This window comes from Toxorhynchites rutilus, chromosome 1 (genome assembly GCF_029784135.1).
Source record: "Toxorhynchites rutilus septentrionalis strain SRP chromosome 1, ASM2978413v1, whole genome shotgun sequence".
NCBI lineage: Eukaryota > Metazoa > Arthropoda > Insecta > Diptera > Culicidae > Toxorhynchites > Toxorhynchites rutilus.
Window position 1 is genome coordinate 28,000,223 of NC_073744.1, and position 17,033 is coordinate 28,017,255.

The window sequence follows — 17,033 nt, forward strand, 5'->3', positions numbered from 1 at the left end:
GTCCGTTCCCAAACAGTTCACTCTCAGTCAGTTGTTTCTCGTACAGTTCAGTCGCAAACAGTTCATTCACAAACAGTTCACTCCCAACAGTTCTCTCGCAAACCGTTCTTTCGGAATCAGTTCGTTCACAAACCGTTCGCTCGGAATCAGTTTGTGGGGAGAACTACCGTTCTTTGAAAAAGAACGACCGTTCGTTCACTCTTTTCGGCGAACTAGTTCTTTCGTACCGTTCTTGAACGGTTTGCCCATCTCTAATTCAAAACCTTCGTGCTTAGCCGATGCCCAGTCAGAATGTTCTACAAACAACTAGATAAAAAAGATCATCAAGTTCCACTGGCGGCGATATGATAAAGATCGGAACCCTTTGCTTGCACGACCGATTTAAGCGAAACCGAAACCGAAATTGCATTTTAGTGCATTTAACATTTTAGACAAAATGCTGCAGAAAGCTTAACATGGAATCCGAACACGAGTCGGACAAATGTGAGATTTCGGATTATACACGTGATGTTCTACTCAGTGTATGCAGCAGTCTATAGAATTCTGAAGGGCGTATCGTACAGAGCACCCTTTTTTTTGAGTTCCTTGTTTTGGTCACTCAAAATTCATACCTATGGCGGGAAATGGAATATTTTTTTACATGGTGACTCTGAGACTAGTGCGCTTATTCGGAATAGTTGTTCGAATTCATGATAAATTGAAAATAAACAATATAAAAACATAAAAACATGAACGAAGTAGAGGATACAACTTCCAGCCAGATTACTGACCCGTATGAAGTGAGAAACAGCGAATTAGGTTCCAACATTGGTTCACAGTACGATTCCGATTCGGAACTGCTTGCAAATGATAAGCTCCGTCTGGATGATTCCGATGAGGATGATGAGAAACCAAACGATGGCAACGTGTCTTCAACGCTTAAATATGGCCATTCAGAGAAGGCCGAGGAAAAACGCGATGCAATAGTGAACAGCGAATCTGAAGACGACAATAGTGAACATTCAACGAAATTGAAGAGGAAAAAAATTACTCAACTTATTGACAGCGAATCGGAGGAGGAACAACCCGATGGGAACGATAAATCTGCGAATCCAACCCAGAAGAAAGTTTCTCCAATCATGGATGGCGATTCTGAGGTAGATGATTCTGCTGAAGAGCGTCTTCAAAAGCAGAACCAGGAAATTAATGCCTTAGGGGACCAAATTGAACAATCGATGAATCGGCTGAAGACGTTAGTTGATTCTGATTCAGTCACCCCAGATGGAGAACCTGACAGTGATGTAAAGACGCGAAAGAAGAAAAAACTGAAGACTAAGAAAGAGCGCACGAATGCTAAGAAAAATACGAATTCCAATGACTTGTTGGCAAGTGTAAGTTTAAGCATATTCTATTTCGATCAATGATTTTCAAATTTTTCATAATTTTAGTTGAACCTTGACCTCAGTGACGAGGAGACACGTACTAATGGGAGTAATGATGATGACACGGGCGATGAAAATAATGCCAGTGGAAATGAGACCAAGAAAAAAAGAAAAACTAGCAAGGAAGCATCTGAAGAGAAGCCTCAAAGGGTATTGTTTAAATTGATGATATAAAAAGAACCTTTTCTTCCAATTTCTGGTCTGTTTTTTAGATGTCAGCGAAAACAGCAATGGAACAAATGAAAATCATCCAAAGCGAATCACAGCGAATGGCTCGGGAAGCAAGCGTGGCCGTTCCGTATCACCGCCCCAAGCAGCACACGCTGCAGGAATTTCTTAACCGCCGCACCGTGTTCAAATATAGTCTATCCCCTGCGGGAGGGATGGCTGAAGGTCGTAAAAAAGTGGCTGCTGCAATAAAAATGAATCCCGAAGAGTTGGCAGAATACGCGCGAAAACTCGAGGAACGCGAGAAAGAAGCGAAGGAATTTTTCAAGAGCGAAAGTGATGAAGATGAAAAGGGTGAAATTGTAGTAGACCCAGAAGGTGCAACAGAGACGAGTGTAAATCCTCATAGTGAAATCACACCGGAAGTTGTACCGGAGAGTCCTATGGAAATTGATACTAATCTAAACAAGTGCGAGAAAGAAAGTGAGGAACCGAAGCTTTGCGAAAAGAACACCGAATTCGCTCTATCCCTAAGGGTATCCGACACCGAAGAAGATCCTCTCGATGCTATGGTCAATAAAACTCATGATAATATCGAACAAATTCTGGCATCGCAGCCTGACGATACTGACAAACAATCTTCTTCACTGAGTTGTCCCATAGACTATGACATTTTCTCCAAACCGTCTAAATTAGCACAGAAAAAAGCGGAGCTACTTCTGGATGAGACCATTCCTATTGTTCCCAAGCTGAAAGGTAGTCCAGATTCGTTCATCGACTTGGATTGCAAACAACCGAAACAATCCGGAGCGGAAATTCTTTTGAAAAGATTTGCAAAGTGTGCAGGTAAGAAGATCAACAAAAGCACAAATTTAACTATTTTGAGCACAGACAACGGGGTGCTGCAGATGAACACTGTCCCCTTTGCACTGGATCCAGACGACCGAGACCCCAACGGGAAAGAACCCATTCCTGGAGCAGCTTTCATGAAATTGAAACAGACTTTACGACAGAAGATGGAACAGACTAGGCGTGAATCTCTGCGGCAGCGTCAAGAGGAGATTAAGAAATTGGATGAGAACGAGGACGAAGTAGAGCAGGAGGAGATATTGGACAGTGACGATGAGATCGAGGATGAAATGGAAGAAGAGGATCAACCGGAAAAGAATGATGACGGAAAGGAACTTCTCCAAGACGAGGCCGAGGAAATCGATGACGGGGAAGATGAAGCGGAGCAAAACATTGAAACGGAAATGAACTCTAGTGATAGTAGTAGCGATGAGGACGTTGCAAATGAACCACCTGTCGATGGGGTGAAGAAAAAAAGTAGAATCCTAGCGGCGTTTGACGATTCTGACGAAGAAATAAACAAAAATGATGAAGCGGCAGATACCGTAGAACTTCTTTCAGGATTAGGTAATATTTTTTTTGTTTTCCCAGCAAAAAAAAAAAACAACAAAATTATCATTTCAGGCACCCAAAAATTGACCCAGACGGATCGGAACAATCAAGAATCGGAAGGTGGCATCAGTTTACTCTGGAAAGATTCTACAGAACTAACGACGGCAACTCAAGCCGACGATGATCTTCTGGCGCTATGCAGTGGTCGTTTTGGAAGTACTCAAGCTGCACCGGAGATTGAGCAGGATACGGTGGCCGATAGCCAACAATCAGATGTAGCACTTCTTACGAACAAAAATAAAACTCCCAACCACAATACTCTCTTCGCACAAAACAATGACCATCCAACAGATGAAAATGAATTGCTAGCTTTGTGCTCTGGAAAATTTATTACACAACGAGAGACCGAAACGGAACAGAATTGTGAAATTCAACCGGATTTACTGACAAAGAGGAAAATGATTATAGCATCTTCAGACGAGGAAGAATTGGAGAATCGGGAGAGAACGAGATCGAAGAAGAAAAAATGGAAGCGAAAGAACGTCAATATATCAGATGACGAGGAAAATCCATCCGAGACAGAGGAAGGTGAAAACAGCGATGTAACAGATGATGAAGAGCCGGAGGAGCCAGAAGCAGAACATTTCGTCGATTATGATTCGGAAGAAAACGAAATCGATGTGGTGATGACTAAAACGGATAAGCAGAAGGTGGCTACCACTTTCCTCGAGAATGAAGCCGAACTGTCCGAGTCGGAATGGGGCAGTGCAGACGAGGACGAAAAAGATCTCGACCGGTACGACATTGAACTTGGAGACGAAGAAAAGTTTGACCAGGGGCAGCTTCAGCAGGAACTGGAACGTATCCACATGCGTCGTTTGTTGGAACAGGATAAAAAGGAGGTGAAAACGTTGCAAGATATGTTCTTCGAGGACGAGGAAAAGGATGGAGTTGGTCGGGAGAGACAGTTTCGCTGGCGGAATGTTGAAACTACCTTCGCGCTCGATTATGACAAGGAGCCGGGTGAAGAAAATGGGAAGGGGGAGGATGGGAGTGATGGAGAAAACGAAATGAAATGGCGTAAGATGCGCCACGAACGAGAGCAAGTGTTAAAGGAGAAAAAAGTAGACCTCGATGCAGTTAATTTGTCCACGACGCTGCTAGACAAAACTATGGAAGAAGATGAGAATAATTCCAGCGTCACTAATACGTCATCGCTGATAGCGCGGAAGAGAATAACAGTCGTGAGGTCGAAAAAATGTACGGAAATTAACACCCCCAAAGATTCTCCATTTCTGATTACTAAATCAACCGTCTCACAGGTATGTAGTGTCGGTCTTTGAAGTGACTTGCTTTTCTTTTTTCAATTTAAAATCATTGACCTAACTGACTCAATCACGTATTTGCTTTCCTATGTGTCTCAATTCCCAATTTCAATGAGTTTTACTGTGATTAAGCATCACGCCGCAAATAACACATTTTAAATGAGAGCAAAAAAGTGTAAGATAACACGTACAACTTCTTACAGAACATAATTTATTAGCCAAAAGTACAACGCTTAATATCGAAATAAATATTCGTCTCATCTAATGAATTTTCCTTAGTTACAACCGCTAGTTTGATTCTTACAGCAGGATTGTGCAATAAACTCAATCAGGGTTCTCGTAGGTCTACCTGCCATGCCCCTCCGAATGTACGGATAATCTTCTCCCTTGGTCGTCATGACATTATACGCGTCAATGTGCATCCACTGCCCACACGGCAAAAACTCTCTCAAGAACGCCGCTGCTTTGCAGGACTCACCCCCGGCTCCTTTGCCAACATTTTGCACATCCACGTGTTCGACGGAACACATTTGCTGAGTAAAGTAATCCCACAGAGGTAATCTCCATACGCGATCTCCCGTATGTATTCCGGCATTCTTGATTCGCTGCCACAACTCCTCGGAGTTGGTGAAAACAGCCGAACAGACCTGACCAAACGATTCCAACACGTGATCCGAGAGCGTCGAAACGTCTACAATGTATTTGGGGCCAAAGCTTTCCGCATACAGCAGCGCATCGACCAGAACCAACGGTCCTTCGTAGTCAGTGTCGACAACTTCTATACTTTTTCCATTTTTCACAGGCACAATGTCGCCAGGCTTCATGGCATTGCAGCCAATCATGTGCTCACAAAGCGGAATTAGCGCTCGAATGTTCACAGGAAGTTTCAATGCAGCGATAGCCCGACAAGTCGCGACTACACATGCAGCCCCAGCCATATCTCCTCGCATATCACGCAAGGCGTGCAGTTTTTTGGCGCAAATGCCACCACTGTCATAAGTATTTCCTTGGCCAATCAGAACTACCGGACGTTCCTCCAATTTCGTGCCATAATAGCTAAGTTCCAGAAAAATTGGTGGTTCGCAGGATCCCTTCGCAACTGTAAGATACGACGACATTCCTTGGCTCTCGGCCCAGCTCCTAACCTTCACTTCAACATTCACCCCGGAATTGCACAAGATTTGCACCACATTTTGTGCGAAAGTCGTCGGAGTCATGTGATTGGCCGGTGCCTCCTGTAAATGTCTGGCCAGATTCTGAGCTTCCGCCTTAGCCAGCCCAATTCTCCAACCATTGGAGTCGCAGGGGAGCGCAGGTTCATAGTACAGCTGCAGCTGAGGAATGAATATTCGCCTATCAGGACTCCGCATTTCTTGATTTACCCACATCGACATATGCGCTCCCTCGGCGGCTGATTCTGCGTGGCCAAAATCCTCCACATATATTCGGCTAGTCTGGAGCTTCTGCAACTCTTTGCAACCCGTAGCGGCTGCTATTCTTACAGCCTCCTTAGAGACATCCAATTTTTCCGCTGAATCGTAGCCAAGACATTCAGTACCAAGTCCACAGACTGCAACTGCAGAATAGGTCGGTTCTAAATTGAAGAAAAGCCTAGTCTCACCACGCTTCGGCATCGGGCCAGCAATTCGAAGCAGATCCATTAGTGCTCCGTTGGTGTAGCTCTTGGAGGAAAATAAAACGACATTTTCGAGTTTCCGTTAGTTACGTGCCTTAACCTTACCTCGTTGTATTTGGCCGCATTCGGAGTTAACATGCCATTGTCGAATGGGTCTTTCTCGTCGGCATAGATTCCCAATACTAAACCGCGGGATGGCGGATTTGAGCATTTTTCCGTTCCGACAATCGTCTGGTGTATGCTACGCCGCCAGATGGTGATCGCTAGCTGGCCGAACATATGACTATTTCGATACCACAACCATTGCGTTTTGCGCAAACAATGGATGTACATAATTAAAAATTTCCTTTAGAAACTAACTTTTCCCTAATGAGTGCAAAATTCTAGAATATTCGATAATTTCCTCTGGAGGAAATTTTGACTGCTTGTAGCAAAGGACTTGATGGTAATGCAATTTTTTCAGATAAGTGAAAAAGCAATGTTTGCTTGGTTTTTGACCTGCTTCTTAACAAATACTTTTTTCAAATCTGAGGAGTGCATTAAAACACACCGGAGAACAAACCGGGAGAAGAGGAGTCATTATTACATGGAAAATGTGTATAAAAGAATTCGACGAAACAATTAAATTCCAAATTTATCATTCTAGGGTTACAAAGCATCATTCCTATCACGTGACTCGGATACACTAAACAAGCTTGCAAGCATGGTAAAGATAAACCCGGATACGGAAGGAACGACCACGGTAGTAGCAGGAAAAGGTAGGAATTTCGTGTTTGCTACTGTAAGTCCGGCGGTTGATAAAGTGGTTAGTAATTTTAAATTTTATGTTTGTATTCGATAAGATTGTTGTCCGTTTTGTTTTGAAGGGCGGTGGTACCAAGCGATCACTGGACACCGATGCGGACGATCCCATGCGAAGTGCCAAAAAAGCCAGGAAAGCCACAAAACATAATAAAAACAGGAAAATATTGCTGCTGGATCAGCTCATATAGTCGCAATAAAGTTACACATCGTATGCATTAATTGGTTTATTACAAGACATGGTTAAATTTGGTTAAAGAAATCCGAAATCCATACGTAGCGCTCTGTTGATCAATCAGCATAGAAAGTTCAGGTCAACCCATCACTGGCCAGCCTTGAAAATTTCTACAGCGATCTTCAGATCCTCAGTAGCAATAAGATCCCCCGACACAGTTGCTTCAAAAACATTCTGTTTGTATCATCTTAGCAGAACAGGTAAATTTTTGATTTTGAAAAAAATCGAATCTTGACCCCGACGGACTAAAAATAAACAGGTGTTTGGGTTTATGCTATACATTTTCATTTACATCGTCGTTTCGCTTATACCTGGCTCATATATTTTTCATCTTCGATGTACAAACGTTTGCTTCTATAGTCCTGTTGATACCTTGCGACAATATAATCACAGTAGGTGTCGATGTGAAGCAAATAACGAAGTAGCCTTATATAACTGTTAGCTGAATAAAATTTTCATTACTGTTCCAACTGTCAATCGGAGTAGTTTGTTCTACGGCTTTAACCAATTCACAAGAGGTTATGGGCCCAGTCCCAGTGAAATCAAGTTTCAAGCAATTTTTTCAAAAACGAACATGAATTCAACAAGTTTCCAGACAGGCGGAGGAGATGCTGCACCAATCCGGATGTACAATCCAACAAGTCTGCCGTCCATACCACTTCTGCTAGGCCGTGAGAACTGGCCGACGTGGAAGTTTGCGGTCCAGACGTTCTTGGAACTGGAAGACCTTTGGGAAGCAGTAAAACCGAAGCAGAATGAAGACGGAACTATGGCGGTCGTGGATGCGTTGAAGGACCGGAAAGCCAAGGCGAAAATAATTCTCCTACTGGATCCGGTAAATTACGTACATGTGAGGGAAGCTACTTCTGCGAAGGACGCTTGGTCAAGGTTGGAAGCAGCGTTCGAGGACACCGGATTGACCCGGAAAGTTGGCCTGCTGAGAAAACTGATAACAACGTCCCTAGCTACTGGTGACTCCATGGAAACGTTCATCAACAGTATCGTAGAAACGGCACACCAGTTACGAGGAATCGGATTTGCAATTAGCGACGAGTGGATCGGAACTCTTCTACTGGCGGGATTGCCTGAAGAATACCGTCCAATGATTATGGATCTCGAGAATTCCGGAGTGGCAATTACCGGGGACATAATAAAAACCAAACTGCTGCAAGAAATTCGAGTACCTTCGTCGGGAGCTGCATACGCAAGTAACAGGCCTTGGAAGAAACCAGTCAAGAAGAATGACGAACAAGAACCGAATTCGTCGTCATCCAGCAAAGGACCAAAATGTAGGCGATGTCATAAATTTGGCCATATTGCGAAGGAATGTTATTCAAATCCTGCCAAGAAAGGAAATGCCTGGTGTACGGTACTGTCGGCGTTTAAGGAAAATGACAACGACTGGTACTTCGATTCAGGTGCTTCAAATCATTTTGCCAAATCGGAGCGGTTCTTGGAGAGCTCCTCGAGTAGCAGTGGCACAGTTGTTGCCGCCAACAGAGGAACAATGAAGGTAATCGCAAAAGGAAGCATGAAATTGAAGCCGGAATGCTGTCCAGATGACACTATTGTAGTGCAAAATGTCCAAGTGATTCCGAAACTTTCGACTAATTTACTTTCGGTGAGTCAGATTATTAAACGTGGCCATACAGTAACGTTCAGCAAGGATGGCGTTAAAGTCATCAATCCGGATGGTGAAATAATGGCTACTGGAAGTAGAAAGCGTGACCTGTTCAAGCTGGATCAGCTGCAGTCATCGGAAGCCTTGGCGTGTTCGTCTCAAGAGAGCGCGGAGCTGTGGCATAAGAGACTGGGTCATATCAACTATGACAGTCTGCAAAGGATGAAAGATGGCCTTGTTTCCGGAGTCGAGTATGATACGTCGTCCAGGAGGAGCGAAAAATGCAAGATATGTGCTATGGGTAAGCAAACACGTTTGTCTTTTAGCAAGTCCGGATCACGAGCGTCAGATCTGTTGGAAGTCGTCCACTCGGATATTTGCGGACCTATGGAGGTGGAATCGCTAGGTGGAAGCCGATATTATTTGACGTTCACGGATGACAAATCTCGCCGAATCTTTGTGTACTTCCTGAGGGAAAAGTCTGCGGAAGGCGTTTACAATGCGTTCGAAGATTTTCGTTCCATGGCCGAGCGACAAACCGGGAAGAAAACGAAGGTGCTCCGAACCGACAATGGTAAAGAGTTTACGAATAGAAGGCTGGAAGTCCATTTGAGGCGTTTGGGAATTCGTCATCAGACAACAGCGGACTACACACCGGAACAAAATGGACTGGTTGAGCGAGTAAACCGAACCATCGTCGAGCGTGCACGGTGTATGCTATTTGAAGCGGATCTGCCGAAGACGTTCTGGGCCGAAGCAACAGCAACGGCCGTGTACCTGGCTAATCGATCTCCTACTAAAGGGCACGAGATTACACCAGAAGAAATGTGGTCCGGCAAGAAGCCTAATCTGGCACATGTTCGAGTCTTCGGGTCAAAAGCAATGGTGCATGTTCCCAAACCGAAGCGAAAAAAGTGAGATGAGAAAGCGTACGAATGCATACTCACTGGATTCGAAGAAGAAACCAAGGCTTACCGTTTGTGGGACATGAAGTCCAAGAAAATTGTCAAGAGCCGAGATGTCACGTTCATCAGCGAGAGAGTAGAGCAATCGTCGTCAACTTTCAAAGCTCGATCAATGGCACCTGATCGTAAGATAGTCCGTCTAGATCTTGGTGATCCATTTACATTCGAGGAGGTCTCAGAAACTAGAGAACCACCACACGAAGAAGAAGACACAATCAATGTTGAAGAAGATGATGAAACGATAGAGGGCGACGAATCAAGCACTGATGAAGATTATGAAGATCCAGCAAATGACGTGACCTTCCCTGCGCTCCCCCCGCAAACATCTTCAAATCCACCCGAGTCACAGGTGTTGAGGCGAAGCGGAAGGGAGCGCTATCTGACAGGCAAGTTGAAAGATTTTTTCTTTTCAAGCAAAGGACTGCCCTCCGATCATTTTTCAGACAACCAACCCGAGCCTGGTACGAACGAGGGCACTGGAGGAAACTGCGACCTTCCTGAACCTGGGGCAAACGTACAACAGCAGGGACTAGCAGCCAGACGTCAACCATTGGTCAATAGAGATCCACGTAATGCACCCGAAGCCCTGAGAGGACCGAAGGCAAAACTCTGGAAGGATGCGATGGACGACGAGTATCTGTCTCTGATCGAGAACGATACATGGGACCTGGTTGAACTACCCCCGAACCGCAAGGCCATTGGTTGCAAGTGGATATTTAAAACGAAGGAGGACGAGAAGGGGAACGTAGTGCGTCATAAGGCTCGACTGGTGGTTCAAGGATTCACGCAGAAGTTCGGCGTGGACTTTGATGAGGTGTTCGCTCCTGTGGCCAAGCAAGTGACGCTCCGGACGCTCCTTACCATAGCAAAGCGGCGTGATATGCTGGTGAAACACATGGATGTCAAGACGGCGTATCTTCATGGGAAGCTGGAAGAAACCATCTTCATGAAGCAGCCAGAAGGTTACGCCTTGGGAGGTCCAAACACAGTCTGCATGCTGAAGAAAAGCTTGTATGGACTTAAACAATCTGCCCGTGTCTGGAACCAAAGCATCGACGCAGTATTCCGGAAAATGGGATTCAAGCCTTCGTTAGCGGACTCGTGTCTCTACATCCGAAAGAAGGACAACACGTTCGCCTTTATCCTGATATACGTCGACGACATGCTCATAGTGTGTCAGACTAAGGAAAAGTACAACGCAATATACCAGGCACTGCAACAAGCTTTTACCGTAACTGCACTTGGTGACGCTAAGCATTTCTTGGGTATCGAGATCGAGAGGGATGGCAACGGTTTCAAGCTCAACCAGAAACAGTACATTCTGAAGCTCGCAGGACGATTTGGTCTGCAAAACGCTAAGCCATCAAGAATACCGTTAGATCCTGCGTACCTACAGCAGAAGGAGGAGAATGAGACACATTTGCCAAACAATGCTCAATATCTGAGTCTCATCGGTGGTCTGCTGTACATTGCAGTTCAAACCCGGCCGGACGTAGCAGCAAGCGTATCCATCCTGGCTCAGAAATCAAGCTGCCCAACACAGCTGGACTGGCAAGAAGCTAAGAGGGTACTAAGGTACTTGAAATCTACCTTTGATCATAAACTACATCTTGGGTACACCGCTGCGGGACTGGAGATGTTCGCGGACGCGGATTGGGCAGGCGACCATCGGAATCGGAAGTCAAATTCCGGTTTCTTGATACGTTTTGGAGGAGGCATCATCAGTTGGGCATCCCGCAAACAGAGCTGTGTTGCGTTATCGTCCACCGAAGCCGAGTTCGTGGCATTAACCGAAGCATGTCAGGAATTAAGCTGGATGCGGAAGTTGCTGATCGATATGGGTGAAGATGTCTCCAAGCCAGTTCCTACCTACGAAGACAATCAAAGCTGTATTCGTTTGGTGGAAAGCGACAGAATTGAGAAGCGATCAAAGCACATCGAAACCAGATATTTTTACGTACGTGACCTTCAAGAGAAGCAGCAGATCTATCTGAAGTACTGCCCCACCGAGTTTATGCTGGCAGATATTCTAACGAAGCCGCTGCAACAATTACGATTGAAGACGTTACGCGAGAAGATAGGAGTATTGCAAGATATTGTCGAGGAGGATTGTTGATACCTTGCGACAATATAATCACAGTAGGTGTCGATGTGAAGCAAATAACGAAGTAGCCTTATATAACTGTTAGCTGAATAAAATTTTCATTACTGTTCCAACTGTCAATCGGAGTAGTTTGTTCTACGGCTTTAACCAATTCACAAGAAGTCCAAAATGAGATGTAAAACCTAATCTACTAACCGCCAGAGCATTCCAGGTAGTGAATAGACTGTGCATATATTACCAAAAAAGTGCCATGCTGGGTGGGTCCCCTTGGGCATTTACTAGCCGGTCATAAAAATTGATTAACTTTGGGAATCAAATTTAAAACCTTAGAATCAAAGCAAGGTTGAAAAGTTGAACTGTATTTCCGTTATCCGTTACATAAAATTGATGCCATGTGACGAATGCAGGCTTAAACAGTTCAGTAGAAGATGACATATACTCAAAACAAAACTTTCTCTTCTCTTCTTTTCATCAAATACCACATACGTTTCAACTAAAAAAAACCTCCACCCAAAATTGTCCCTACTCGCTTGATTTGGTAAATTAATCAATTCAGTTATTGGAAATTATTTTGAGAAAATAACAGATCTTTTGGAAAATGATTAAATGAATGTGGATATAATCGATCGTTCTTCTTCTTTTTTGTTTTAAAGAGGCTCTAAACTTTCCAGTTCATTCGCCTCTAAGGTCGATCGTTTTATTCCCAACAAGTCCAAGTGTAGAAGAAGTTGTAAGCAAACATTGTCAAAATATTGAACTCCCGGCCCCGTTAGGCTGACGCCATATGAGCCTTAATAAAAATATATATTTTGGATAAAAAAAGTCCAAGTGTAGATAATGTTCACTTGGATATTAAATATAGAATAAAATCTTTTGAGAAATACATCAACATCTATAATCAAAAATGGAACTTACGTATCGTCACCGGAGCCGAAATACAATACACCCAGGTTTTTTTTTACGCGAGGGATACGTACCTCGTAAAAAACCGCGTTAATTGGAAAATCCGCGTAAAAAAAAGCGTTAATTGGAAAATCCGCGTAAAAAAACGCGTTAATTGGAAAATCCGCGCAAATAAAAAAGCGCGTTAATTGTAAAATCCGCGTAACATAAACCATGTCACCTAATGATGGATATCAAATGGGACTATCCTTACGTAGAACGGAAGTAAAAAGTTGAGTGTTGCTCGCTTACGAAAACCTGTAGTTTTTTCCGGCAATTTCGTTGGTTACTGGTAGCTATAGTTCGGTTTTCCTCACGAATGAGGTCATCTGCTGTTGCTAGAAGATTCCCTTGTGATTTGTACACTCTGCTGCCGATGCACGTGCAGTTCCACTGTTGGACCGATCAGAGCTAAGTACACAGGGAAATTCATTCACGAATCGCTGCCCGTAAAACCCCGTCCCGTTGTATAGCCCGGTGAGTTACCCGTTACCCAACACCTAAAACCCACGTAAGAATCGTGATAAGGTGCGGCACTAATTTCCTTCATAAGCGCTAAACTCCGTTACAAGCACTAATTACCGTAATATGCTCTGAGGGAACATAAGAGAAAAATGTGAGCTGAGGGGGAGATGTGATATTGCATTGGTATTTTTTTACGCGGGTACTGCGTAAAAAAAACCGCGTTAATTGGAAAATCCGCGTATAAAAAACCGCGTTAATTGGAAAATCCGCGTAAAAAAAAACCTCGTAAAAAAACCGCGCAAATAAAAACGAAAGAGGATGGCAACCAAACGAAGATTGTTGCGCGCGTGTATGTGTGTGTGTGGTGGCTGCTCCTATGTCTCAAGCGGAACCGTCTGTGGCATCACTCCCCTCCTGATGGATTCCCTTCTGGCCTAAGGTGCACAAACAGACTCTTGGTGACACCGTTCATCAGCGCTTTCATGATAAACGAAGTTAGCTTCACCACAACAGCGACTACATGCTCCAATTGCTGTTCAATTATAACTGAGTGGATTTCCGAGTGGCGCTCGCTTATATACTGATTGGTGATTTCAAAGGTCTGTTTTGGAAGCAATTTTAAGGCTATTGAAACAAGTTTTCGGATGAAAAAGTAACAAGTATATAACGCGTAGACATTTTATCTTTCGAATGAAGTGTTTATCATACCATTTCGTTCGGTTGCTTAGAAGCTATTAACGCTCAAAATCTCGGTCTCCGGCGTAACGCTTACATTTTTGAAATTTTGATTTTACACCCCAGTATAGAAATGAAAGACGTAGTCCTACGTCAAAAGGTGACAGAACGATTAGTATCTCTGTAGGGACGGTTTTATCAATAAGAATTTGTATGTACATTTTTGAACATCGGTACAAGAAAACCAGAAAATGTCGAGTGTTTCTTGTTGATGTTGGAATATCTATCCGATTTTTTTCAACAGTTTACTATTGAAAATAGACAGGATTATAATTTAATGAATCCGGACTCTTTCTGCCACTACAACTCTAAGAAGACGAACTGGCGTTGTGGTAACACCCGTACCTATCACGCTAAAGGTTCAACGAGTTCAACACTCATTCACTCTCGTCATTATTCTAAAAATGGAAGTAAAGTGACGAACCAGTCAAAAGTGTTGAAAGTCACTTTAAGGCCTTGTTCTCACTGCAGCGGGCGTCAAAGTGGCTTGGGCGGGGCGTGTGACGCTTACGATTAATCGTGTGTGTTCTTACCGATGTGTTCACACCAGGCTGACGTGTCGTGAGCGTGGTTTTCACGTGTGGCTGACGTGCAAACGAAAACACTTCACACCGGCGATATTTGTACTTCTTCGCTTCTCTCTAGCATATGTTTGTTTGTAGTGACATATTTTTTTTTGTTTTTTTTTTTAACTTTTTATGTTTTTTACCCTCCGAGTTTTTAGCCGGATACGTCCAACGATGTTGGAATATTGAAAAATAAACCAATTTTCATTCTTTCATTCAAAAACACACATTGACAATTTTCATAGAACACGCCGAAGACACGCCGCTGGCACGGTGCAATGTGAGTGAATTGAAATATCGTGGCGAAAAGTGAACACGCCCCGCTCACGCCACGTTGACGACCCGCTGCAGTGAGAACATGGCCTAATAGAGAAAAAAAGGAAGAATGAGTGGGTTATATTTATGATATAACCGCAATATTGACGTGGGACCGACTTAGCAATCATTTGTTTGTATTTATTAATTGATTTAATGAAACAATTTTCAAATTCAATTGAATTAAACATATTTGCTGTGTTAGTAAAGAATTTGAATAAACGCCATATAACGTAAGGCACCTTAGTTTAGACGGCTCTGTTAGGGAATACATTTCGATGGGAACAAAAGTGCTCCCTCCTACTTGAACTTATTTGCAATGCTAATTTCCTTAGGTTCCTCGGTTTAGATGGCTGTGTTGAGGAAACCGTAAATCGGGCCAATCAAAACGGGGCAGTTAGGGCATTTAGATAGCGCTTGACATTTTACAGTTATTCAATTGCTTAATTCAGGAAAAACGACATTTTATTAATTGTATCAATTGATGCAAACATCTTTCCAATCTTTTAAGAAATGTTCGAATTATAAGCATTTAAAATCTTTCATTTCTTTCCTGCATGTTTTGTGTTTAGGTTTTCATTTTACACCCCATATATTCCTGTTAAACATCAAAACTACAACTCTTTGAAATTCAGTTCATATAACAAATGGTTTTGGCCACCATTTGGAGTGTTGAATGAGTTAAATTTACGGATTTCTGAACAATTACAAAATCTCCTCAAAACCCCACGTCAAGTTTCCGTGCGTGCCTCTAGGCTCATCCCTTCTACTTTTTATTGGATTATTTTTGGGAAGTATCTAGTCTACGTCGATTAGCCGCCCGCAGATGACTGATGCCTTTGAAGACAACGTTCGCCATGCCATTACAGATATACGGTCTCCATTGTTGCAACAAGCAGGGCCCGAAACCTCTTCATTAAACTGACTTCAATCCACATATCCATTTCCCCCTGATACTAATTTTATACACGCGTACGCACGTCCATATAAAGAGGAACGAAAACTTGTTTCCTGATGCAGAGAAGTAGTTACCCCATCAATGGGCGGTTTATTTTCTACCCATCGTGAACTCAAACCAACGAACATTTATCAAGTATGCTATAAAGGTCCTCGCATTAGTATTAGTTAGTATTAGGCGTGCAAAATAGCGCACACGCAGCACGCTATTTTATACGTGTGAGTAATTTTCGTGTACGATACAAAAAAATCTAGCTCAAACTCAAACTCAAACATCGATGCATGCATAAAGATACATGGGAAAGAGAGAAAGGAAAGACTGTTCAGTCGTTTTGGCGGAGAAACTGCGTGAAGAAGCCAAAAGCCATTACTAACTGACTACGGATATAGTCAGTCGGTTAGTCAGCCGACTATCCTCAGTTGACTATGACTAGGCCGAGCCCTGGCAACAAGTGCTCCAAAAATGGACTTCCTCCGAGTCGCCTAAAGGCTGAATTCAACCTATTCGACATGATACAAAGAATATTTTTAGTATCCATTATTCCATTATTTGTTTATCTATATTTTAGCAACAAAACAAAAATTTAACAGGAAAAAAATATTCATAATTAAAATAGTTACAAGCTGATGTAGTAAGGAGGTTAAAAAAAATGTGCCATGGCGTACACGATTTCAGCCCTTCTGGTTATCCCACACAAAAAAAAAAATCGAACAGATTCTGAACCAGTAAAAATGCCGCTATCGCATGAACCTGGGACATGTCAAAAATATGTTTTTTTGACAAAGTGGCGGGCGTTTGAAGAAAAAAAATGCGGTTTCTTGCGTTTCCCGGTTTTTAAAAAATAGTTTGAAGTGCAATGTTATGGCGGTGCCAGAGCAGATACCGCATCACTAGAACGGCTCTAACTTTGTAAATAATAGGATTTCCAAAAAATCCTTTCTAGGGTATATTCTTGAATGCCTAAACTTCAGAAATACGAAGAATTTATTTATTTTTTATTTATTTCTAGACTAGAATACTGCCTTAAGGGAGGCATGTTTCAAAAATCATATTGAAATAAAAATGGCTAGAAATTGTATCGAATAAAGCGAAATTCATGACGATTAACATTTATACCAGGGACAGACATACAGCTGTACTTGCGCTGTAAGGGTACAGCGTTGTACAGGTACTATCGTACCATGACAGACATACTTTAGTTGTTTCTTTAGGTGTCAAACTGACAATCAGAATTTTTTCCAAATTTCACCACATATTTCAATGAAAAAGGTTTTTATTTAGCGTCTAAACTATCAAACACAACAAATATGTTTCCAATCTGAGTTATTAACTCAAGAGAAAGTCAGTGAAAAGAATGTTTACCAAGTGTTTCGAT

General features: G+C 42.8%; 2 protein-coding genes across 2 annotated transcripts; one reads left to right on the plus strand and one right to left on the minus strand.

Annotated features, from left to right (window-relative positions):
- The first annotated feature begins 456 nt into the window (after nucleotides 1-456).
- On the plus strand, nucleotides 457-6,988 carry LOC129762673 (claspin). The gene is made up of 6 exons (XM_055761156.1): nucleotides 457-1,370; nucleotides 1,428-1,571; nucleotides 1,634-3,005; nucleotides 3,063-4,312; nucleotides 6,598-6,756; nucleotides 6,818-6,988. The coding sequence occupies exons 1-6, from the start codon at nucleotides 729-731 to the stop codon at nucleotides 6,941-6,943; spliced, it is 3,693 nt and encodes a 1,230-aa protein (XP_055617131.1). The 5' UTR covers nucleotides 457-728; the 3' UTR covers nucleotides 6,944-6,988.
- LOC129762674 (cytosol aminopeptidase-like) lies at nucleotides 4,510-6,393 on the minus strand. Its single transcript, XM_055761158.1, has 2 exons — nucleotides 6,057-6,393; nucleotides 4,510-5,997 (listed from the first exon to the last, which is right to left on the minus strand). Exons 1-2 carry the CDS (start codon nucleotides 6,282-6,284, stop codon nucleotides 4,591-4,593), a joined length of 1,635 nt encoding a protein of 544 aa, XP_055617133.1. The 5' UTR covers nucleotides 6,285-6,393; the 3' UTR covers nucleotides 4,510-4,590.
- Nucleotides 6,989-17,033: the final 10,045 nt, after the last annotated feature.